Below are 24,596 nucleotides of genomic sequence, written 5' to 3'. Positions count from 1 at the left end.
TCCCCCCCTAAATTTTAGACTTTTTCCTCCACAGAAGATAGTATTTTCTTACAATACTGGATAAGTTAAGGTATTGCAGCTTCAAGAAATTTTATCTTTTGTAAATATTGCATGATTTTTAGCTCTTATGTTGTGCTTTGTTAAATTATTCCCTATCAAAACTGTTACTAAACTGTTGACATTATTTAACTTCTGTGGAGAAAGGCCCTTCAAGATTTATAGAACTGGGCTTCCGAGACTTAAGCCATCCAAGGTAGGTAATTTAATGCTGTTCCCAACCTTGCAAAACTAATGGGGGCTGCAACTGTTAGTATGGAGTACTTAAATATTGGAGAGCATTTACTTTGGCTCATTTCTTATTTCTTTGAAGAAAATGCTTTCAAAGGTTTCCATTGCAGTGTTAATATATATATAATAGAGTATTAAAAACTGAGTAATGCATGTTTCTTGTAGCATTCGGCTTGAATTTCTGTATACACTTAATTCTAATTCTACATGATGTTGGCGAAGTGACAATGAAATTGTTTGATAAATCATTGTGCTTGTACAGCCTACAAAAAGTTTTGGGTTGAATGCTGACAAAATAATCCCTTGTTTTTTCTCAATGCTGCATTGATTAAGTTTCCTGAAATTCATCTTGATTAATTTTTACCTTTTTCCCTTATCTGTCCTTTTGGTTTATATATAATAACTATTTTATACATGTTTTTGCCAGGTGATTGATTGATTCCTCAGTTGATAGAAAGGCTTGTTAATCCTTTAGAAAGGCTTTCCTATGTTATGTTTTTAGTTTTCCACTGCCTAAGAAACCACTTGCATCTATTTAAACCATTGGGAGCATTTAATAACACTGGATTTATATCTTTGTGTAGAAAAATATAGGTATGCAATACATTTGGTATTTGGAGTTTTTGTGTAATACTTTAGTTACTTAATGATGTTGAATAGCTTCTCATTAATATTTTGATATGCCCAGTAGAAGCTTCTAACTATATGGAAGTAGTTTATAAAGTAATATAAAAAAAGAAGGTTTTCTGCATCTAAAATAGTTAGCACTGGAACTTGCTTTCCACACATACGCTGTAATCTCTAATATGTTTTTTTCTAGGTGATGCTGGTCAGATAATGGCTGATGTGGCTCGATGCTTCATCTCAGTCTTAGTTTTATGATGTGTTTTGGAGAGGGCTGTTTTCTGAATTTTACAGGTCCTTCAGGCCCTATGATGGTATGCAAGAGACGAGTTTGACAAAATAAAGGGCCTCATATACCCATTGTCAGAAAATATTTGCCATTAGATTAAGATCTTGTAGACCAGAATTTCTGTTCATTGTTTAAAAATATCTAACATACCCCTCTGGTTAAGTCAGCCATTTTAGTTCCCTTTACAGTTTTTTAAAGTTCTTGGTAGTCATAAAATGAATTGTGGCTGATTTTTAGTTTTCGTTTTGTCTTTATTTTTTTTCCTCATCGTAGGTCGGGTCACAAATCTTCGAAGGGTGACTTATGTTGTTTTAGATGAAGCAGACAGAATGTTTGACATGGGTTTTGAACCACAGGTAATCATTAAGTGTCGTAGTGTTTTTAAGTATAAAATCTTGTAACTGCCATGAGAATAAAATGTTTGTATTGTGTTTTCTGACACATTTTGTTGTGTTGTAGTGTAGTAGGTTGGGGACATATGGAATTGAAATAGATAATTATGTTTTGAATTCCTCATAAAACTTGTTCAGAAGGTATTTGTGCAGGCTTTCCTTAACCTTCTAAAGCCATCTTTGGTTAAAATAGAATTGGAATGCTAATAATAGAAACTTAAGCTTTTGTATTTTACAGTTTTTGTTTTACTTTCAAATAAATTCCTTTAATTCATGCTTTTAATTACCTCAGCGATCAATATAGCACATGTTTACATTCTGTGAATATAAAAACTAAAAGCCGGATCATTTGTTTACCTTAGATTTTAGTATTCCTCATGTACACTATATGCTGAGACATAAAATTTCAGTGTTATAAACTTAGAGGGACACATGTTAGAGGTCATAGGAATTTTTGTTAATGAGATAAGGAATGTGAGTTATCAATGTGCTATGGAAGCCAAAAAAAATTATTTTAGATCGCAAACTGCATTAATAGAAATGGTGTGTTAGAAAGGGATACAGGGGGTGCCCTGCTTCCTCAGTAGGTAGAGCGTGTGACTCTTGATCTCTGGTTTGTGAGTTCAGGTTCCACGTTGGGTGTAGAGATAACTTAATAAAATCTTCAGGGACATCTAGGTGTCTTGGTTGAGCATCTAACTCTTGATTTCGGCTCAGGTCATGATCCCAGGGTCGTGGGATCAAGTTCCGTTTTGGGCTTGCTATGAGCATGGAGCCTGCTTAATATTCTTTCTCTCTCCTCTGTCTCTCTCCCCAACTTGCGCTTGCTTTCTCTCTCTAAAAAAATTTTTTTAATTTAAAAATTTTTAGAAAGGCTACAGTAAAAGTGGTCTTCAGTTTTTTCAGTTTATTCATGTATTCTCCAGAAAGGTATTGCATGTCATATATGTGCATGTGTTGTGTTTAGATTTAGGGATCACAATCTAAATTAGATATCCAAGAGCACCTAAGAGTAAACCTGATTATAGTGACACCTGAACCATGTGAGGATTAAAGAAGTAAGCAAGGAGGACACTTGTGGGGATGAGCACTGAGTGTTATGTGGAAACTAATTTGACAATAAACTATTTGTAAAAAAAAAAAAAAAAAAAGTAAGCGACATTTAGCTTGGAGTAGAGGACTTGATACCATCCTTTGACCCTTTGAAAAAAATCTGTCACGTGAAAGAATTGTTGAGGAGTAGACCTGGGACCCAGTAGGGAAGCTGTAGGGAGCTGAATCTGAGCATATTGTGAGAAAGGACTGGATAAGCATTATTTGGAGATGAAGCAATTTATACTATGGAGGAGGACAGATACTGAATATGTATGTTTTTACTCCATCTGTTTGGGTAGATGTGGGGGTCTATTTGAGGAAAGAGAGTGGAAGGAATTGATGAATCTGATGGAAGATGGAATTAGATCCCTTTAAAATGTCTTTCCGGATCCTGGGAAATCTTAGATTTTATGGTAATGTTTAAGGTAGGTGTGGTGATTGGGCCTTTCTGGTAAATCAATTAAGTGTTGTCAGAAAGAGGCCAAAATCACTTTTCCCAGTGGTATGCAGTGTGTGAGTCATCCCTTGCCATCTTTGCTTAATAGCTACATGAAGAACATGAGGGAGAAATGCTGAGTAATAGTGTATTTGTTAGTCACTAAACTATTGAAGAAAATGATCATTTTGTGAGCTGTTGTGTAGATGAAAAAGTGCTGGGTTGGAGTTCAGTTCAGAGCACTATTTGGACATTAAAGCAAGTAAAGGCATCCCCATTTTGGGGGGCTTTGGCAACACCAAAGCTGGCGTTAGTGCATATCTGCAGTGACTTCTATCCAGAGAAGAGTTGGCAGGTGGTATGCCTCCAGACAGGATTCTGTATTGAAGAAAATCGTAAAAATTGGGAACTAGATCAAATCACAGCTGCTTAATATATATCTTTCGGAGTGTAAATGTGTAGTAAAAATACATGTTATACAGTGACATGGGCAGAAAGTACAGGACTCTCCTTTTTCACATTAACAATATAGGCTGGCATTTGGGCATATCTTTGCGAGTTGTTTTTATTTTTCTTTCTTTCTCTCTCTCTCTTTCTTTCTTTCTAATTTTAGAGTGCAAGCAGGGGAGAGTGGCAGGGGGTAGGGAGAAGAAACTCTTAGACAGACTCCAATTTCAGCACTGAGCCTGATGTGGGGCTTAATCCCACAACCCTGGAATCATGAGCTAAGCTGAACTCAAGAGTCGGATGCTCAACTGACTGAGCTACCCAGATGCCCCTAACAGAATATTAAAAAGTGGTTTTCCATGAGAAAACTTTCCATGGTTTTTGGGTTTGTTCTTTTTTAATTTAGTAAAATTAAAGAGTAAGAGAAGAAATTGATTAGTATAGACCTTGATCTTTAACTCCAGTTAGCCATTATGGAGCTGGGTATACATATTTTATGAAAGTATGTTAAATGATATTCCTATCAGTTAAAACAAATGGGTATTTAAAAAAAACCCAAATGATTATTTACATGTTTTATTTTTATTAACAAAGTAAGGAATGTTTTAATTGACATAAATTTATTCATACCTATGACTAGTTAAAAAATGAAGTGAACTGAAGGTTCTAAAGATGTATACTCTGAGTTTTTACTTTAAAAAAATATTTTTTTCTTAAATGTTTTACATTTATTTATTTTTGAGAGAGAGAGAGAGACAGAGAATGAGCAGGGGAGGGGCAGAGAGAGTGGGAGACACAGAATCTGAAGCAGGCTCCAGGCTTGGAGCTCTCAGCCCAGCACCTGAAATGGGGCTTGAACTCACAGACTGAGATCATGATCTGAGTGGAAATTGGATGCTCATTTGAGTGAGCCACCAAGGTGCCCCTTCACTTTCTTAAAAATACCAATCACGTAGTAAAGTGAGACAGTAAATGTGCTTGTCACTTGTACACTGCAAAGCAGCATGCTTGCATCAGTCATCAGTAAGCTTGCTGTCTCATGAGAGATTATTGTAACTTTGAAGGCTGTCTTCAAATTGACTTAAAAAAATAGGTCACTGGAGGGGCACCTGGGTGGTATAGTCGGCTAAGCACCCACCTCTTGATTTTGGCTCAAGTCATGATCTCAGGGTTGTAAGATCAAGCCCCATGTTGGGCTGTGTGCTGGGCATGGAACATGCTTGCTTAAGATTCTGTCTGTCTCTTTGTACCGCTCCTTCTCTCACTCTCTTAAAAAAAAAAGAAAAAAGTAGGTCATTAGATTGATGATTAGACACTTCAGCATCTCTGAGTCTTATTCAGGCCACTGGTGAAGGGGTTTGGTACATAAGCAGTTTCTATTGAATAATATGGATGCTGCTTAAGGAAGTAGAGGTAATGAAAAAAGAACGTTTTTTAAAAACTTTTTATTTTTTTAATGTTCATTTATTATTGAGAGAGAGAACACAGCAGGAGTGGGGGAGGGGCAGAGAAAGAGGGAGACACAATCCGAAGCACGCTCCAGGCTCTGAGCTCTCAGCACAGAGCCTGCTGCGGGACTCGGACCCACAAACTGTGAGATCATGACCCGAGCTGAAGTCGGACACTCCACCAACTGAACCACCCAGGTGCCCCTAAAAACTTATTTTCAAGTCTAATGTAATCCTTTACATTAGAGGAAACAGATACAGGGATGTAATTACAGTGGAGACTTCCCCTGCCAAGTTTTATTCCTATTTCATTATAATGCTCTAGTCCATGGTAATTTTATTTTTTATATCATGTTTGTTTATTTTTGAGAGAGCGAGCAGGGGAGGGACAGAGAGAGGAGGAGACAAAGAATCCAAAGCAGGCTCTGGGCTCTGAGCTGTCAGCATAAAGCCTGATGCAGGCTCGAACCCACGAACTGTGAGATTATAACGTGAACTGAAGTTGGAGGCTTAAAACCAACTGAGCCACCCAGGTGCCCGTGGTCCAGGGTAAACTTTACCAACATACGTATCAACATCTCAGGGACCCTATTTGTGACTTAAAGATTGAAATTGTGATATTTATTAATAAATCATTAACTTGGTAGAAAAAGACAGGTAGAAAAGCCGTGTATACTATCAAGAGAAGTACAAGACAGAATGTACTAAATTTTTAGAATGTCTCTAAGAGAAACAAAGGCCAGTGATCAAGACTTGAAATCAGTGAAAAGTGGGAAAATTGCTACCTTTGTAAACATTAGTGACTGACTGGACCGATGAATTTAGTTTTAGCCTACGGGTATGAAAGGAGAAGTTTATGGACTTACTTGGCAGCCCGTGGCTGACGTTAAGTATCTGTGTATTATAGTGAGAGAGAGAACATACTGAAAAGTTTCACGAACAGCTTTTAATCAGTAGGCCCCAGTTTGATAGCCAAGTGGGCAAAAGAGGACAATTGAAACCCAGTCCAGTCGTCCCTGAAAACATGTCATGATTAGGGTCATTCTACAGCCATCTTCACGACTCTAAGCAGTCATTAGATATTAATAAGGTAAATCTAAGCTCCCATAGTGCGATAGTACACTATTCATTTAGCACAGCATTTATAGCGTATTCAGGAAAGTTTCTCTACACTTTTGCAAGAGAGGGAATAAGGTTTGTTTGTCCAGAAAACTTTTTATTGCTCTTTGTGAAGAGATTTTCAAACCCACAACAGGGCTTCAGTATGAATTGTCTGATCCTTGTTTCTACATTTATAAAAGTTGAGACTAAATGATGAGTCTGACTTGTTTAGATGATCGTATATCTGAAAGTCATGCTTTTTATGTAGTATTTTAAAAGATTGACACATTAAATACCATTATGTGAACTTAACTTGATTTTACTACGAAATTCATGTTGTCAAACCAAGTGTGTTAGTGATTCCTAGTTTTTCACTCATATACCTCAGTCGTTCCAAAAGGGATATCATTTGATGCAGCAAGTTCAAGAAAGGCCTTGCTACTAAGATGATCTATGAACTGGTAACTGAATAAAGTGAGAAATTGAGCGTTGGGGATATTTGGGTGAAAAGTGTTACAGACAAAGAGCCAGTACAAATGCCCTGACTTGGGAGCTAACTTGGCCAGTGTCCCTGCAGCAGAGTAGAGGGGAATGTAGTAGGAGAGAGTACAGGAAGACGACAGAACGAGATATCCTGGTGGTGTGGTGAGTATGTACACCTGGGCTAGGAATTTGGATTTTAATTTGTGATTGATGAGTTGCTATATTGGAGGGTTTTGAGCAGAGGAATCCCTGATCTAATTTTTTTTACATTTTTAGTTTTAACAATTAACATGTGCATGTGGGTTTAACAGTACTTCTCTTCCATCTCTTAGCTGATTATTTTGATATTTACTTCTGCTTCCCAAATAGTATGCTTTTATTTTTCCTTTTTATTTTCTGTTTTTGGTATTACTTATTGACTTCCCACAGGGAAACATAATTTTCTCTGTGTTTTCTTCATTCCTCCTCTCACATTCCTGCATCATTTTCATCCCTTATTTTTCCAGTAGATTTATCTTACTGTTTTAATTGGATCAGTATACAACTTTAAGACAATCTAAATTTTATTTAGAGCTGGGCAATATAGTAAATTGATTGTTTTTAATTTCCTCTGTAACATCTTGTTTTCTTTAGAAATAACTGTCTTTTTATGTTTGTTCCTGGTTTCCTTAGGTCTGTATATACTTAAAACTAATTAAATACAAAAAAGTCTATTAGTTATATAAATCTATCAAGTAGTTGAAACACATTAACTTTCCCATTTGTTTCATCTTCCTTAAGGTTTCTTCGTAGCCTCTGGACGTGTTCCAGTAATGGTTTATTGTTCTCTTTCTGACATAAAACTGCTGCCCTGGGATATCCACCATTCTGAAAGTCTCCTTTGTTTCTCATCTTGTTAGGATCCCCAAAGTTCTGTAACCCAAGAGTAAATCTTTTCTTAAAAATTTTTTTTAATGGAACTCTTCATGCATTTCCTCCTTGCTCAGGGCCATGCTAATCTTCTTTGTATCATTCCAATTTTTTAATTAATTAAAATTTTCACATTTATTTATTTATCTGTTTATTTATTTCTGAGAGAGAGAGAGAGACAGCTTGAACAGGGGAGGGTCAGAGAGAGAGGAGACACAGAATCTGAAACAGGCTCCAGGCTCTGAGCTAGCTGTCAGCACAGAGCCCGATGCAGGGTTCAAACCTATGAACCATGAGTTCATGACCTGAGCCGAAGTTGGACGCTCAACTGACTGAGCCACCCAGGTGCCGCTACATTTATTTATTTTTGAGACACAGTGAGACAGAGTGTGGGAGGAGGAGGGGCAGAGAAAGAAGGTGACACAGAATCCAAAGCAAGCTCCAGGCTCTGAGCAAACATTCAGCACAGAGCCTGATGTAGGGCTCGAACCCACGAACTGTGAAATCATGACCTGAGCTGAAGTCAGACGATCAACCGACTCAGCCACCCAGGCACCCCATCCAGTTTTTTTTAGTATGTATGCTGCTAAAGTGAGCACTTTAAAGTGATTCATTTTTCTACTTTTTTACTTTTTATTTTTATTTTATTTTTTTAAATTTTCTTTACATTTATTTATTTTTGAGAGACAGAGCACAAGTCAGGGAGGGGCAGAGAGAGAATGAGACACAGAATCCCAAGCAGGCTCCAGGCTCTGAGCTGTCAGCACAGAGCCCGATGCGGAGTTCTTACTCACAAGCTGTGAGATCATGACCTGACCTAAAGTTGGAGGTTTGACCAACTGAGCCACCCAGGTGTCCCTCATTTTTTTAAATGTTTATTTATTCATTTTTGAGTTGTGTGTGAGTGTGGGAGAGGCAGAAAGAAAGGGAGACAGAGAATTCTAAGCAGGCTCTGTGCTGATGTGGGGCTTGAACTCTCCCAAGTTGTGAGATAATGACCTGGGCCGAAGCCAAAAGTTGGTCCCTTGACCAACTGAGCCACCCAGTATCCCTTCAGTGATTTAGTTTTATTTTATGTTGTAAATTTACTTTTAGTCCAGTATAAATAGCATACAGTGTTATATTAGTTTCAAGTATATAATATTAGCAGTTCTATACATTACTCCGTGCTCATCATGGTAAATGTACTCTTAATCCCTTTTACCTGTTGCACCTATCCCCTCTCCCCTCCCTTCTGGATACCACCATTTTGTTCTCTGTATTTAAGAGTATGCTTTTTTGTGTATGGGTTTTTTTGGTCTCTTTTTATTCTTTATTCACTTTTTTTAAAGTTTATTTATTTTGAGAGAGAAGGGTAGAGATAATCCCAAACAGGCTCCATACTGTTAGCCCAGAGCCCATTGTTGAGCTCAGTCTCATGAACGGTGAGGTCATAACCTGAGCCAAGATAAGAGTTGGATGCTTAACTGATGGAGCCACTTAGGTTCACTTACTCATTTGTTTCTTAAATTCCATACATAAATGAGATCATATGGTATTTGTCTTTCTCTGACTGTCATATTTCACCTAGCATTATACCCTCTAGGTTCATCCGTGTTGTTGCAAATGGCAAGATTTTGTTTAAATGACTCATTTTTTAAAAATGTTTTATTTATTTTTGAGAGAGAGATAGAGACAGTGTAGTGTGATCAGGAATGATTCAGAGAGAGAAGGAGATACAGAATCCGAAGACAGGCTCCAGGCTCTGAGCTAGCTGTCAGCACAGAGCCCGATGCAGGGCTCAAACCCATGAACGGTGAGATCATGACCTGAGCCGAAGTTGGACGCTTAACCAACTGAGCCACCCAGGCGCCCCTAAATGACTCATTTTTAAAGATTGCCTTCTCCCTACATAGAATATATGTTCTCTGAGTTGATTTTTTTTTTCTCTTTTTCTCTGAATTGATTTTCTGTTTGCTTTGGTTTCTGCATTCAGACTGGAAGCATTCTCTAGAGGTCTGGGAACCTGTAGTTAAGTACTTCGATTTAAGGGGCAGAGAAAAGGCAGCTTAAAATTCAGAGTTCTCTGTGCCAGAGCAGTACTTACTGATCCTGAGTTTCAGTCTTCTAATGTGGTTAGAACTTTCATTTAGTTGAGGACTCTCTTCTGCCTGACTTCTTGGACTGGGGAGATCACTCCTGGAGAAATATTGGCCACTCTCCAGCCTGGAATGTAAAGGCCTATCTCTCCTTCTAGGTTGGGAAAGAGGCTTGAGGGAGACGTGGGACCCTCAATATTGGACGTCATGCATTTACTTAATGCTTTTCTTCTTAGGATGTTATCCTTGGCTCATCCAGTCTTATTCTTATTTTATATTCTCCAGCAGCTAAACCTTTAGGTCTTTGGCTAGGGTAAGAGAAGGACCCATGGCCAGACAGAGTAGGAAGTAGGTGGAGGTCTAGGAATTTGATTGCTTTTAAAAAAAAAATTTTTTTTAATACTTATTTATTTTTGAGAGAGAGAGAGACAGAGCATGAGTAGGGGAGGAATAGAGAGAGGGAGACACAGAATCCAAAGCAGGTTCCAGGCTCTGAGCTTCAGCGCAGCCCAGTGTGGGGCTCAAACCCACAGACTGTGAGATCATGACCTGAGCTGAAGTAGGACACTTAACCGACTGAACATTCTAGGTGCCCTTGGGTTTGATTGCTTCTTAAGCAGATTTTGCATCAATTCTCTTCATCCTGGAATCTCACCTTTCACCTCCATATAGGGAGAATAGCTTCATTCTCACCTTTTCCTTATTGCCAGCTTCCTTGAGCTTGATTAATGTTTTACCATCTTGAAACATTTTGTGGCTTTTTGTTTTGTTTTATTGACAAATAAAATTTACATATCATAAAACTCATGCTTTTAAAGTAGGCACTCCAGTGGTTTTTATAGTCACAGAGTGTAACAACCATCGCCACCAGTATCCAATACCAGAATATTTTCGTTGCTCCCCAGTAAAACCTGATTTTAATTTGTCATCTTTCTTTGGAATCCTATTCTTGTGGATTATACAAGTTTCTCTTGTGTAATACTTTTTCTCTTTTGGAGGATCTAAAAATAGATGCATGTGTTTAATCTTCCATCTTTACCCAGAAATGGATCTTATCTCATGCCTTATTCTTGGTATATTCCTTTGCTTGGATACTACTGTTTCAGTAGAGACTTTGAAGGTACTTTTTGAGACTTAACACTACTGGAAAGTCTTTAGTCTACCCTCATATTTATTTGACATTAGCTAGTTTGAGAATTCTGAAGTAAGAATAACTTATCTTCAGAATTTCCTTCACTCTTTTCATTGTTTTCCTTAAGAAGTTCAGTGTCATTCTGTTTATTAACCTTTTGTATGAAATTTGTATTTTTTGTCCTGATCCTTTTAGTATCTTTATCCCTAATACTCTATAATTTCAGTGATATTCTGTGATCTGGATTTGTTCTCTTCAGTTGTCCTGAGTACTTGGTAGAGTCTTTCTGTCTAAAAGCTCAAATCCCTCAGTGCTGAGAAATTTTCTTGAGTTAATTCTTTGATCATTGAAACTCTTATTATTTGGATATAGGAAGTGTTAGACTCATTTAGTTTTCTTATTTTTCTTATATATTTTCCATCTCTGTCATTTTGCCTTACTAGGAGATTTCCTAAAGTCTAAGCTTTCAGCCTTTCTATTGAATCTTTAAATTCTGTTTTCTCAGTTTTAAGTTCTCAAAGCTCTTTTCTCTAAATATTTATCTTAAATGGCATCCTGTTCTTGTTTTATAGATGCAGTAATTTCTTAAGTTTCTCTGGATATTGATGGTAGCTTTTTTTTAAAATTTTCATCTCCAGGGGCGCCTGGGTGGCTTAGTCGGTTAAGCGTCCGACTTTCGCTTAGGTCATGATCTCGCGGTTCATGGGTTCGAGCCCCGTGTCGGGGCTGACTCTCCAGCTCAGAGCCTGGAGCCTGTTTCAGTCTGTGACTCCCTCTCTCTTTGACCCTCCCCTGCTCACGCTGTCTCTCTCTCTCTCTCTTCTAGAAATAAATAAAACATTAAAAAAATAATAAAATAAAAAAATAAAATAAAATTTTCATTTCCTTACAGTTTCTCCCATATTGCTTATATATTTCTTTGTATGCCAGTATATTTAAACATCTTATTTATTTATTTATTTATTTATTTTGAGATAAAGCATGAGCAGGGAAGGGGCAGAAAGAGATACACACACACACACACACAGACTCTGAAGCAGGCTCCAGGCTCTGAGCTCTCAGCACAGAGCTCAGTGCGAGGTTGGAACTCAAAAGCTGCAAGATCATGACCTGAGCCAGGGTCGGACGCGTAACTGACTGAGCCAGCTACGTGCCCCTGTATGCCAGTATATTTAAAAGCTTTAGATTAGTGACACATGGGTGTCTCAGTCGGTTATGCATGCAACTCCAGCTCAGGTCATGATCTCTCAGCTTATGAGTTTGAACCCCATGTCGGGCTCTGTGTTGATAGCTCCAGGCCTGGAGCCTACTTCAGATTCTGTGTCTCTCTCTCTCAGCCCCTATCCTGCTCACACTCTGCCTCTACCTCTTTCAAAAATAAATAAACATTAAAAGTAAATATAATAAAAGCCTTAGATTAGACAGACTCAAAACAAGAAAACTGCAGTAATAATATGTTCATTAAAGAAATTTGCTTTTAATTTTCCCACAAGGAAAACACCAGGTTCTGTTTGTTACTAGCAAGTTTAACCATACATTCAAGGAAAGAGTAATTGTATTCCTAATCATTTTATTTCAAAGTATGAAAAAGTGTAAATACTCAACAATTCATAGGATCATTACAAGATGATCAAAGATCTTCTCAGGTCACAATCCCACGGTCATGGAATCGAGGCCCAAGTTAAGCCCTGTGCTGGGCGTGGAGACTTCTTGGGATTCCCTCCCCCACTCTCTGCCCCTCCCTCCTCAATAAACTAAATAAAATATATAATACAGTTGTTTTTAGTATACATAAATATTTTTGCAGCTATCACCACTGCAGTTTTAGAACATTTCACCAAAAAGATGCCTTATACCAATTTTTACTCATTTCCTGTTTTCACCTCAGCTTGAGGTGGTCACTGATCTGCTTTATGTCTTTATAGATTTGCCTTTTCTGGACATTTCATATAAAATTCATATCGTATATATCTAGCTTATTTTACTCTGCATAATGTGTTTGAGGTTTGTCCATGCTATAGCATATGTCAATATTTCATTCTTTTCGTAGGTAAGTGGTTCGTATTCCATATTGATATATGTCGTGTTGGTTATCCATGAACCATTTGATAAACATTTTGGATTTATACTTTTTGACTAATAATTAATGCTGCTATGAACATCTGCATACAAATTTTTGTGTAGACATATCTTCATTTCTGTTGGGTAGATACTAGGATTCCTGGATTGTTTGGTAATTTATGTTTAACTTATTTTTTCTTTTTCAAATTTTTATTTAAATTCTAATTAGTTAACATACAGTACAATATTGGTTTCAGGAGTAGAATTCAGTGGTTCATCACTTACAGAAAATATTCAGTGCTTATCATAACAAATGCCCTTCCTAATACCCATCACGCATCTAGTTCATTCCCCACCCACCTTCCTCCATCAACCCTCAGTTCTCTGTCCTTAAGAGTCTTTTATGGTTTGTTTCTCTCTCTCCCTCCCCACAATATGTTTATCTGTTTTGTATCTTAAATTTCACAGGAGTTAAATCGTATATTTGTCTTTCTCTGACTTACTTTGCTTAGCATAATACAGCCTAGTTCCATCCATGTCATTGCAAATGGCAAGATTTCATTATTTTTGATGGATGAGTAATATTCATTGTATATATATATCTGTATCTTTATCTGCCACATCTTTTTAAAATACATTTTTTAAAAACTTAAAATGTTTGTTTATTTTTGATAGAGAAAGAGAGTGTGAGCAGGGGAGGGCCAGAGAGAGGGAGACATAGAATCTGAAGCAGGCTCTGAGCTGAGCTATCAACACAGAGCCCTATGTGGGGCTTGAACCCATGAACTGCAAGATCATGATCTGATCCGAAGTCAGATGCTTAATTTACTGAGCCACCTAGGCACTCTTCTGCCACATCTTCTTTATCCATTCATTATTTGATGGATATCTGGACTCTTTCCATAGTTTGGCTATTGTTGATAATGCTGCTATAAATGTCCGGGTGTATGTACCCCTTCGAATATGTATATTTGTATCCCTTAGGTAAATGGCTAGTAGTACAATTGCTGGATTGTAGGGTAGTTCTATTTTTAACTTTTTGAGAAACCTCCATGCTGTTCTCCAGAGTGGCTGCACCAGTTTGCAATCCCAGAAACAGTGCATGCGGGTTCCCTTTCTCCACATTGTTGCCAACAACTGTTGTTTCTGGAGTTGTTAATTTTAGCCATTCTGACAGGTGTGAAGTGGTATTTCATCATGGTTTTGATTTGTATTTCCCTGATGATGAGTAGTATTGAACATCTTTTCATGTATCTGTTAGTCATCTGGATGTCTTCTTTGGAAGAATGCCCTTCCCAGTTTCCAGTCACTCACCACTATCTACCTTGAAACCATCATCAGTAATCTTACTCATTATTTCCTTTTTCTTGTTTTGCCAATTATCACAAGAATCCTAGGACTCTGATTTCTCCAGGGCTCTATGGACACTGAGGCAGTTGGTATCTATACCTTACTCCCTCAGCAGTATGTTCACCTTCATTGTTCTCTTTGTTTCTGTAGCTCTTTTCAACCTTTGATACATAGTGTATTTATCTGTCTACTCTCCTTAGAATAGAAGCTCCATGAAGACAAATTTTTGTCTGTTTTTATTGCATATTTCCAAACACTTAAGCCATGCTTGGCACATAATAGTTCAGTAAAGTTGTGTTTACTAAGTGAAGGAAAACAGTGATACCAAGGGAGCGTAGTTACATCCTAGATGTAGTCTGAAGACCCAGAATACTGTATTGTTGGTGGAGTAGGTGTGAGATGAAAGAAAGAGAGAGCAGTCGCAGATGGCTCCTCCATCTTTGGCCTAAATATGTAGATAACTGCAGTTGCCATTTCTTAAGAGGGGGAAACTGAGAGAAGCAAATTATGGGATAAAATCAATGATGCTATTCTAAGGTGACAAGTTTAGAAGTCACTGAATGGATGTTCTCAAAGTTGCCTTCTACTTGAATTTGACATCATTTGAATTTTGTTGGAGACTACACTCACCATATTTATTTGCATTGTGTCCTTAGGTCATGCGTATTGTGGATAATGTCCGTCCTGATCGACAGACAGTTATGTTTTCAGCTACTTTTCCCAGAGCTATGGAGGCTTTGGCTCGCAGAATCCTCAGTAAACCCATTGAAGTGCAGGTTGGAGGCAGGAGTGTGGTTTGCTCAGATGTGGAGCAACAAGTGGTGGGTACAGTCTTTAAGAAACCCTCAATTCCCTGGATGTTCAGGATGTGTGATTCTTGTGGGATCATTGTGATATAGGCAGGTAACTTCTGTAATTAAATAGGATACAACTGTAGCCATTAATATTTTATATGATACAATTGAATGTGCTTTTCTGTGGAACTGCATGTTTAAAATTCTCTTAAAAAATGCCCTTTTTAGTTCCTCCCACCAGAAGAGGTGGGCTTGTTAATGGAAATGTCACATACCTATCTTATTTTTTAGTTAATAGGATGTGAGGTCAAGAGGCAGAGAGAACTAGGTGATTCTTTGCCCACATTTGCAAGCCCTCTCTCAGAAAGCTACAGATTTTTTTTGGTCTTACTGGTTTATCAATTAAAATCAACATTTTCCTACCCAGTCCTAAAATACATCAAGTTGTTGTCAGTTAGCCACTTGCCACAAATAAAATGAATGTTTTTGTTTACAAGATCTGTTTGCATTTTCACTCCATTAACTTGGTGTGATTTGCTGTTTCCAGATTGTAATTGAAGAAGAAAAGAAGTTCCTGAAGTTACTTGAGCTTCTTGGCCATTATCAAGAATCGGGATCTGTCATTATATTTGTGGATAAGCAGGAACATGCAGATGGTCTTCTGAAAGATTTAATGAGAGCCTCTTATCCTTGCATGTCTCTTCATGGAGGTAATGTTTACTGAAGTATCTGTTGAGTACTTAATTTGAAAAAGGATTGCTGTGTACTCTGTACTGTGTACTGTGTGTTTACTGTGTGCTGTAGTTTAGAACCAGAGTTTGTATCTTCTACCTCTACTTTTATTCACAACTCTGGGATCTAAGCATTATTATTTCATCTTTGAAGTAAAGAAAATAGGGCAGGAGTACACTGGTTTGACCAAACCGTATCGCCATTAATCAGCTAAGGAGACGAGCTTTAATTGAAAGTAACATTTTATTCTTTGTGTGACATCTCCATTGTTACATATATGTGAGACTTAGAACACTAAACATTTGGAACAGAGACAGTTTGAATTACCCTCATTAAGGAAGTGTTCTAGCAATCTGTGACTTTGTAATGACCCACCCCAAAATTTAGTGGCAACTGTCATTTTTTTTTTTTTTAAATTTTTTTTTTAATGTTTTATTTATTTCTAGGAGAGAGAGAGAGAGAGAGAGAGAGAGACAGCGTGAGCAGGGGAGGGTCAGAGAGAGAGGGAGTCACAGACTGAAACAGGCTCCAGGCTCTGAGCTGGCAGTCAGCACAGAGCCTGACGCGGGGCTCGAACCCACGAACCGAGAGATCATGACCTAAGCGAAAGTCGGACGCTTAACCGACTAAGCCACCCAGGCGCCCCTGTCATTTATTTTTTTTAAATCTGTGCTTTAGCTAGAGCTAAGGACTTAATATCTAGTTTCTCTTTCATGCTGTATCTACTGGCGTGGCTTAATTGGGACTGGGGATCCCTTTCTGATTTGCCTTACGTATGTGGCTGGGAAGTTGGTACTGGCTCTTGACTGAGCTCAGTCAGGCTATGGGCCAGGGGTCCTGGCCCTTCCCTTTGCTGATTTCGCTGTGGGACTGCTTGACTAGAAGGCAAGTTAAGGCTACTTGCCAGGCCAGTTAAGGATGATACTGGGAATTGGCAGAACTTTCATTTCCAGCATATTCTATACGTCCAGATAGTCCCATGACTGGTCCAGTCAAGGGGATGGAGGTATAGTGTCCACTTCTTTTTTTTTTTTTTTAATGTTTTATTTATTTCTGAGAGAGAGAGAGAGAGAGAGCGAGTGAGCGAACATGAACAGGGGAGGGTCAGAGAGAGAGGGACACACAGAATCCGAAACAGGCTCCTGGCTCTGAGCTAGCTGTCAGCACAAAGCCCAACGCAGGGCTCGAACCCACGAACTGTGAGATCATGACCTGAGCTGAAGTCGGACGCTTAACTGACTGAGCCACCCGGGTGCCCCTAGAGTCTGCTTCTTGATAGGACAGTCATTCCCTCTGCAAAAGAGCATGTAGAATAGGCCGTACGTTTGCTGTCCTCTTTGGAATATACAGTCTGTGACACCAGGTTTCATTGTGGATACAATTAAAAGGGCTCTGAGGGTATGTATTTGGCTAACTTTTAATGTTGTTGTTGTTTTTTTTTAAGTTCATTTATTTTGCAAGAGAGAGAGAATCAGCAGGCAAGGGCCAGAAAGGGAAACAGAGCACCTGTCAGTGTTGACAGCAGATAGACCAACATGGGGCTCGAACTCACTAACCATGAGATCATAACCTGAGCAAAAGTCGGATGCTTAACCGTCTAAGCCACCCAGGCGCCCCTAAAGTTTGAAAACCACTCATGTTTTCCCCTTTGTTTTGTTATTGGGGTAAAATATACATTACATAAAATTTACCATTTTAACTATTTTAAGTGTATGGTTCAGTGGCATTAAGTACATTCACAGTGCTGGGTAAGAACACAGTTATCTATTTCCAGAAGTTTTTCATCATCCCAAACAGAAACTCTACCTATTAAGTAGTAACTTCATCCCCATCCCCACCCTCTGGCCCCTGGGAACCTGTATTCTACTTTTGTACTTATGAATTTGCCTGCTTTAGGTACTTCACACAAGTGGAATCGTATAGCGTTTATATTTCTGTGCCTGGTTTATTTCACTTAGCATAATGGTCTTTGAGGCTTATCCATGTTTTATCCTATATCAGAATTTCCTCTTTTTCAATATTTTTTAAAATATTTTAATTCCAGTATAGTTAACATACAGTGTTGTATTAGTGTCAGGTGTACACTGTATACCTGATTTAACATTTCTATACATTAGTCAGTGTTCTTCACAAGTGTGTTCTTCAATCCCTGTCACCTATTCCACCCATGCACCTCCCCTCTAGTAACCGTCTGTTTGTTCGCTACATTTAAGAGTCTCTTTCTTGGTTTGCCTCTCTTTCTCTCTTTTTTTTCCCTTGTTCGTTTGTTTTGTTTCTTAAATTCCACTTATGAGTAAAGTCGTATGGTATGTGTCTTTCTCTGTCTGACTTCCTTCACTTAACATTATATTTTCTGGCTTCATCCATGTTGTTGCAAATGGCTTGATTTTATTCTTTTTGATGACTGAATAATATTCCTGTGTGTGTGTGTGTGTGTGTGTGTGTGTGTGTGTGTGTGTTTATCCATTCATCTATCGATGGATACTTGGGCGGCTTCCATAATTTGGCTATTTTAAATAATGATGCAGTAAACATACGGATTCATATGTCCTTGTGTCCTTTTTTTGAATGAGGTTTTTTGTTTTGTTTTGTTTTGTTTTTTGTATTCTTTGGGTAAGTACCTGGTAGTGGGATCACTGGATCATAGGGTAGTTCTGTTTTTTATTTTTATTTTTTTGAGAGAGAGAGAGCGTATGAGTGGGGGAGAGGGTGAATCTCAAGCAGGCTCCAGGTTCAGCATGCATCCTAATATGGGGCTTGATCCCATGACCTCTTCATGACCTGAGCCAAAATCAAGAGTCACATGCTCAACTGACTTGCCACCCCGGTGCCACAGGATAGTTCTATTTTTAATTTTTGTGGAACCTCCATACTCTTTTCCATGGTGGCTGCACTAGTTTGCCTTCCTACCAACAGTGTGTGCAAGTTCCTTTTTCTTAACTCACTGAGCCACCTAGGCACCCCTTGATATATATTTTCTTGATGATTAGTAATGCTGAACATCTTTTCATGTGTGTTGGCTATCAGGATGTCTTCTTTGGAGAAATGTCTGTTCACATCTTTTGCCCATTTTTTAATTGGATTATCTGTCTTTTGGGTGTTGAATTTTATAAGGTCTTTATGTATTTTGGATGCTACCCCTTTGTCGGATATGTTATTTGCAAATATATTCTCCTGTTCAGTAGGTTGTCCTTTAGTTTTGTTGATTATTTCCTTTGCAGTGCATAAGTTTGCTATTCTGATGTAGTCCCTGTAGTATAATTTGTTTGTTTTGCTTTTTTGTTTGTTTTGTTTTGTTTTGTTTTCTAAGATTTTACTTTTGGGGCGCCTGGGTGGCTTAGTCGGTTAAGCGTCCGACTTTCGCTTAGGTCATGATCTCGCGGTTCGTGGGTTCGAGCCCCGCGTCGGGCTCTGTGCTGACTGCCAGCTCAGAGCCTGGAGCCTATTTCAGATTCTGTATCTCCCTCACTCTCTGGACCTCCCCTGCTCACGCTGTCTCTATCTATCTCCCCAAAATAAATAAAACATTAGAAAAAAATTAAAGGAAAAAAAGATTTGACTTTTCTTTTTTTTTCTTTTTTTTATGTTTTTTTTTTAATGTTTTTTTTTTTTTTAAATTTCTAGGAGAGAGAGATACAGCGTGAGCAGGGGAGGGTCAGAGAGAGAGGGAGTCACAGACTGAAACAGGCTCCAGGCTCTGAGCTGGCAGTCAGCACAGAGCCCGACGCGGGGCTCGAACCCACGAACCGCGAGATCATGACCTAAGCGAAAGTCGGACGCTTAACCGACTAAGCCACCCAGGCGCCCCAGATTTGACTTTTAAGCAGTTTTTACACCCAATGTGTAGCTTGAACTCACAACCTTGAGATCAAGAATTGCACTTCTGCCGATTGAGCCCTGGTTTTCTTTCCTTTGCTTCAGGATACATACCTACAAAAATGTTCCTTTGGTTGATGTGAGAAAAATTACTGTCCTTACTTCTAGGATTTTTATGGTTTTAGGTCTCACATTTATGTCTTTAATTCATTTTGAGTTTAGTTTTGTCTGTGGTATAAGAATTTCTTTTTTTAAAAGCCAAATAATATTCCATTGTATGTATATACCACATTTCCTTTATTCATTCACCTGTTGACGGACACTTGGGTTTTTCCTCCCTTTTGGCTCTTGTGTGAGTAATGCTACTTGAACACTAGTGTACAAGTATCTGTTTGATTTCCTGTTTTCTTTTGGGTATGTAGCAGGGAGTGGATTTGGTAGACATGTGGTAAGTTTATTTTTAACTTTTTTAAGTTTTATTTTTATTTATTTATTTTTATTTTTGAGAGTCAGAGTGAGTTTGGGGTTGGGGGGAGGTCAGAGAGAGAGGGAGACACAGAATCCGAAGACAGGCCCCAGGCTCTGAGCTAGCTGTCAGCACAGAGCCCGACATGGGACTCTAACCCACGAACCGTGAGATCATGAGCTGAGCCAAAATTGGACATTTAACCAACTGAGCCCAACATGGGGCTCTAACCCACGAACCGTGAGATCATGACCTGAGCCAGAATTGGACACTTAACCGACTGAGCCACCCAGGTGCCCCTATTTTTAACTTTTTATGGAACCTCCAAACTACTTATTATAATAATTGCACCATTTTGCATTCCAGCAATGCATTAGAGTTCCAGTTTATCCACAGCCTGGCCAGCACTTGTTTTCTACTTTTTTTTTTTAATAATAGCTTTGCTAGTAGATGTGAAGTAGTATGACATTGTGGTTTTGATTTGCATTTCCCTAATGACTAAGATTGAACATCTTTTTATGTGCTTATTGGGTATTTGTAGATCTGTTTTGAAGGAATTGTCTTTTCTGGGTTTCTGCCCATTTTTAGTTAGGTTATTTGGATTTTTTTTCCCATTGATGAGTTGAGGATTTCTTTATATATTCTTGATAGCAATCCCTTATCAGTTATGTAATCTACCTATATTTTCTCCCATTCTGCGGGTTGTCCTTTCACTCTCTTGGTAGTGTTCTGTGATGCACAAAAGTTTTAAATTCTGAATTCCAGTTTATTATTTCTTTTGTTGCCTGTTCTTTTGCTGTTAATTCAAGAAACCGTTGCCAAGTCCAAAGTTATGAAAATTTTCCCTTTTGTTTTTTCAGAGTTTTAAAATTTTAGCTTTTAAATTTAGTTTGTTTTGAGGTGATTTTTATATATGATGTAATATATGGGTCCAGCTGCATTCTTTTGCATGTGGTTATTAAGTTTCTCAGACCCATTTGGTAAAAAGAATATCCTTTTCCCGTTGAAGGGTCTTGGTACCTTTGTCAAAATCTGTTGACCACTTATTTATCTGAGGGTTTTGGAGCTCTGTGGGGCTGGAACTCATGACCTAGACATCAAGAGTTGAGTGCTCTACTGACTGAGCCAGCCATGCACCCCTTTACCTTTTTTAAATTTCCAACTTTATTTTTCTTAATTTTGAGAGAAAGAGAAGGGGTGGGGGAAAGAGAGACAAAGTATGGGGGAGGGGTAAAGAACTAGGGAGAGAGAATCCCAGGCAAGGTTCATACAGTCAGTGCAGAACCTGACAGGGCTTGACCCCATGATCCATGACACTTAACTGAGCAGCCCAGGTGCCCCAACATTTCTTTTTTTAGTAGACTGTTTTTTAGAGCACTTTTAGATGCACAGCAAAACTGAGCTGAAATTACAGAGTTCCCATATATCCTTTGCCTACATACATGCGTAGCCTCCTCCCCTATTAACATCCCACACCACAGAGTTACATTTGTTACAGTCACTGAACCTATATTGACATATCATTGTCACCCAGAGTCCCTGGTTTACATTAGGATTCACTTTTGGTGTTACAGTGTATGAATTTGGACAGATTTATAATGACATTCGCCAGTATGTAGTACCATACTATATCGGTCATATAGAAAATACTCTGGGGGCTCCTGGGTGGCTCAGTTGGTTAAGCATCTGACTTTGGCTCAGGTCAGTATCTCACAGTTTGTGGGTTTAAGGCCCGCATTGGGCTCTGTGCTGACAGCTAGCTCAGAGCCTGGAGCCTGTCTTTGGATTCTGTGCTTCCATTTCTTTGATTCTCCCCTGCTAGCGCTGTCTCTCTATGTCTCTCAAAAATAAATTAAAAAAAAAAACAAAAACAAAAAATAAATAACAACAAAAAGAAAATACTCTGTACTTTGCCTATTCATCCCTCCCTCTCCCATCCCTTTGCTGCCATTAATCTTTTTTTTTTTTTTTTTTTTTTTTTAAGGTAGGCTTGCTCAAGATACAGGGCTTGAACTCATGGCCTTGAGGTCAAGACCTGAACCAAGATCAAGAGTTGGACACTTAAGCCACTAAGCCACTAATCTTTTTAGTGTCTCCACATTTTTACCTTTCCAGCATGTCCACATCTACTTTTCATCATTAGGATAAATAGGCAATAATGATTTATAATAGATGTTTTATTTTGGACCTGTTAGTGTCATCATTCCTGAAAATGTTTTGGTTGCCAATAGCTGCAAAGTTTCTAGTCTAGAACTTTAGGTTTTCACCACATTTGAAACATGGGGCTCAGCTTTCTTTCCTTAGATGATTTCTTTTCTCTCCTGTTTGTTTTTTTGTACTTTTAAATTAAATTAAATTTTCTAATGTTTATTTTTATTTTTGAGAGAGAGGCAGAGTGTGTGTGGGTGAGGGAGGGAGGGGGACAGGCCATGAGAGAAGGAGAGAGAGAATTGTAAGCAGGTTCTGCGTTGTCAGCTCAGAGCTTGTCACACAGCTCCAACTCATGAACTGTGAGATCATGAGCTGAGCTGAAATTGAGCATCGGACCAACTGACTAAACCACCCAGGTGCCCCAGTACTTTTTAATTTTAAATATTTTAATTAAAACAGGTATATCCCTGTAGATCTTGTGTCTCAAAGCAAATGCTTCCATTTATTGTGAATGTAAGATTAATGCATTAGCTTTGACAATTTTTTAAGTCACTTTGTAGTAGAAAAGTGTGCTGAATTTCTTTCTTTCTTTTTTTTTTTAACATTTATTTTTGAGAGACAGAGGGAGACAGAGTGTGAGTGCAGGAAGAACATAGAGAGAGAATCCAAAGCATACTCTAGGCTCTGAGCTATCAGCACAGAGCCTGATGGCGGGGGTCAAACTCACAGACTGGAAGATCATGACTTGAGCCAGAGTCGGTCGCCCAACCAACCTAGCGAACAAGATCATGACTGGAGCCAAAGTTGGACGCTTAACCAACTGAGCTACCCAGACTCCCCCAGTGTGCTGAATTTCTGAAGGAAAACTAGGAAGAAGTTTTGATTATGAGTGTTGTTGTTGAGCTCTTTTAACGTACAAGCAAAAAAATTTGTTATATAAGTGTGAAAATGTAGAAATTATTTAGGACTTTTAAAGAATTTAAAATTGTAATCATTAAATCGTAATGTGCACATGAAATTAATGTGAATTTTATGCCTAACATAGTGTAATGGCATAGTGAGAAAGATGCTCACAGACACTCTGCATGCTGTGTCTTCTATTGAGCCACCTGTAGTTCTTCATCACTTCAGGTCTAGGAGGAGAGGAGCAAAGGCGGGAAGTAGGAGAGTAGATTATGCGTTCTGCCCACTCCTGGCCTTAACCTGAGACAATTTGCTCAGATAGCAATCAAAACATTCTACTGTGGCTTAACTTTTTTGTTAGACATTTGTTGGCAAAAAAGGGCAGGTCATTGTGGCTTATGAATATAATAAATGGAGAACATGTTCTTAATACTCTGTTTTTTGACTTATCACGTAACCTTCATTCCCTTAAAGTTAGGTTACAAGTGAGAGAAATATGAAAGTATTTTCATTGAACCATGGCTGCAGTTTCTAGTTTGTCTGCCATCCATTTCTTAGCTTTTGCAGTGACACTGAATAATTTAAAATTTTCTCAAAAGCTGGTTGGGTATCCAGCTCTTGATTTCAGCTTGCGTCGTGATCTCATGGTTCATGGGATTAACACTTTGAGGAGGCTGCTTGGAATTCTTTTCTCCTCTCTCATTCTGCTCCTCCCCCTGCTTACAAATGCTCATGCTCCCTCTCAAAATAAATAAGTAATGTTAAAAAGCCCCAATGAATCCAATAGGGTAAATAATGAAATTAGAAAAGCAGCACACTGGTGCCTGGGCAGCTGAGTTGGTTGAGTGTCTGACTTTGGCTCGGCTCAGGTTATGATTTCATGGTTTATGGGTTCGAGCCCTGTGTAGGGCTCTGTGCTGACAGCTCAAAGCCTAGCGCCTGCATTGGATTCTGTTTCTCCCTCTCTCTCTGCCCCTTCCCTCCTCTCTCTCTCTCTCTCTCTCTCTCAAAAATAAACATTAAAAAAAAAGAATAACAGCACATAGGTTTCTATTTAGGGGTAATTATGGTATATGAGACCACAGACTTTTTTTTTTTATAGGGCGGAATGCTTCATTGAGTCCTTGACGTGTAGTATTAGTATCAGTTACATTTTCCTTTTTTCTATAAGTAACAGAAAAACTATAATCCAGCTGCCTTAAATCATAAGACATTTTTATTATTTTACAAAACATGAAATCTAGTGGTGAAGTGTCTCTAGACTGTTTCATTTAGTGGCTCACTGACACTCTATTTTCTGTACTGCCATGTAAGCATGTTAACTTAGTGTTGTTTTTTTTTAAGTTTACTTATGTATTTTGGGATTGGGGAGGGGCTGAGAGAGAGAGGGGGGGGAGAGAGAGAGAGAGAGAGAGAGAGAGAGAGAGAGAGAGAGAATCCCAAGCAGACTCCATGCTGTCTGCACAGAACCTGATTTGAGGCTTGCTCTCACCAATGGTGAGATTATGACCTGAGCGGAAATCAAGAGTTCGATGCTTAACTGACTGAGACACCCAGGCACCCCAAGTTAGTTATTAAGGTAGCTTTTTTTTCATGGCACC

The 24,596-nt window shown here is 38.5% G+C and overlaps 1 protein-coding gene and 1 pseudogene across 1 annotated transcript in view; one reads left to right on the top strand and one right to left on the bottom strand.

The window, feature by feature from the left end:
* Nucleotides 1-24,596, top strand: part of DDX46 (DEAD-box helicase 46) — a 78,046-nt gene that overhangs the window by 27,543 nt on the left and 25,907 nt on the right. The window contains exons 13-15 of the mRNA XM_039242258.1: nucleotides 1,475-1,557; nucleotides 14,790-14,954; nucleotides 15,475-15,637. Of these exons, the coding sequence (XP_039098189.1) occupies nucleotides 1,475-1,557; nucleotides 14,790-14,954; nucleotides 15,475-15,637 (411 nt within the window). The remainder of the gene's footprint in view (nucleotides 1-1,474; nucleotides 1,558-14,789; nucleotides 14,955-15,474; nucleotides 15,638-24,596) is intronic.
* Nucleotides 7,544-7,638, bottom strand: LOC120238533 (annotated as a pseudogene).

The sequence above is a fragment of the Hyaena hyaena genome, unplaced genomic scaffold (assembly GCF_003009895.1).
Source record: "Hyaena hyaena isolate Hyena2069 unplaced genomic scaffold, ASM300989v1 scaffold_214, whole genome shotgun sequence".
Taxonomy (NCBI): Eukaryota; Metazoa; Chordata; class Mammalia; order Carnivora; family Hyaenidae; genus Hyaena; species Hyaena hyaena.
The sequence above is the reverse complement of the archived record's forward strand: the minus strand, read 5'-3'. Positions and strand labels throughout refer to the sequence as shown.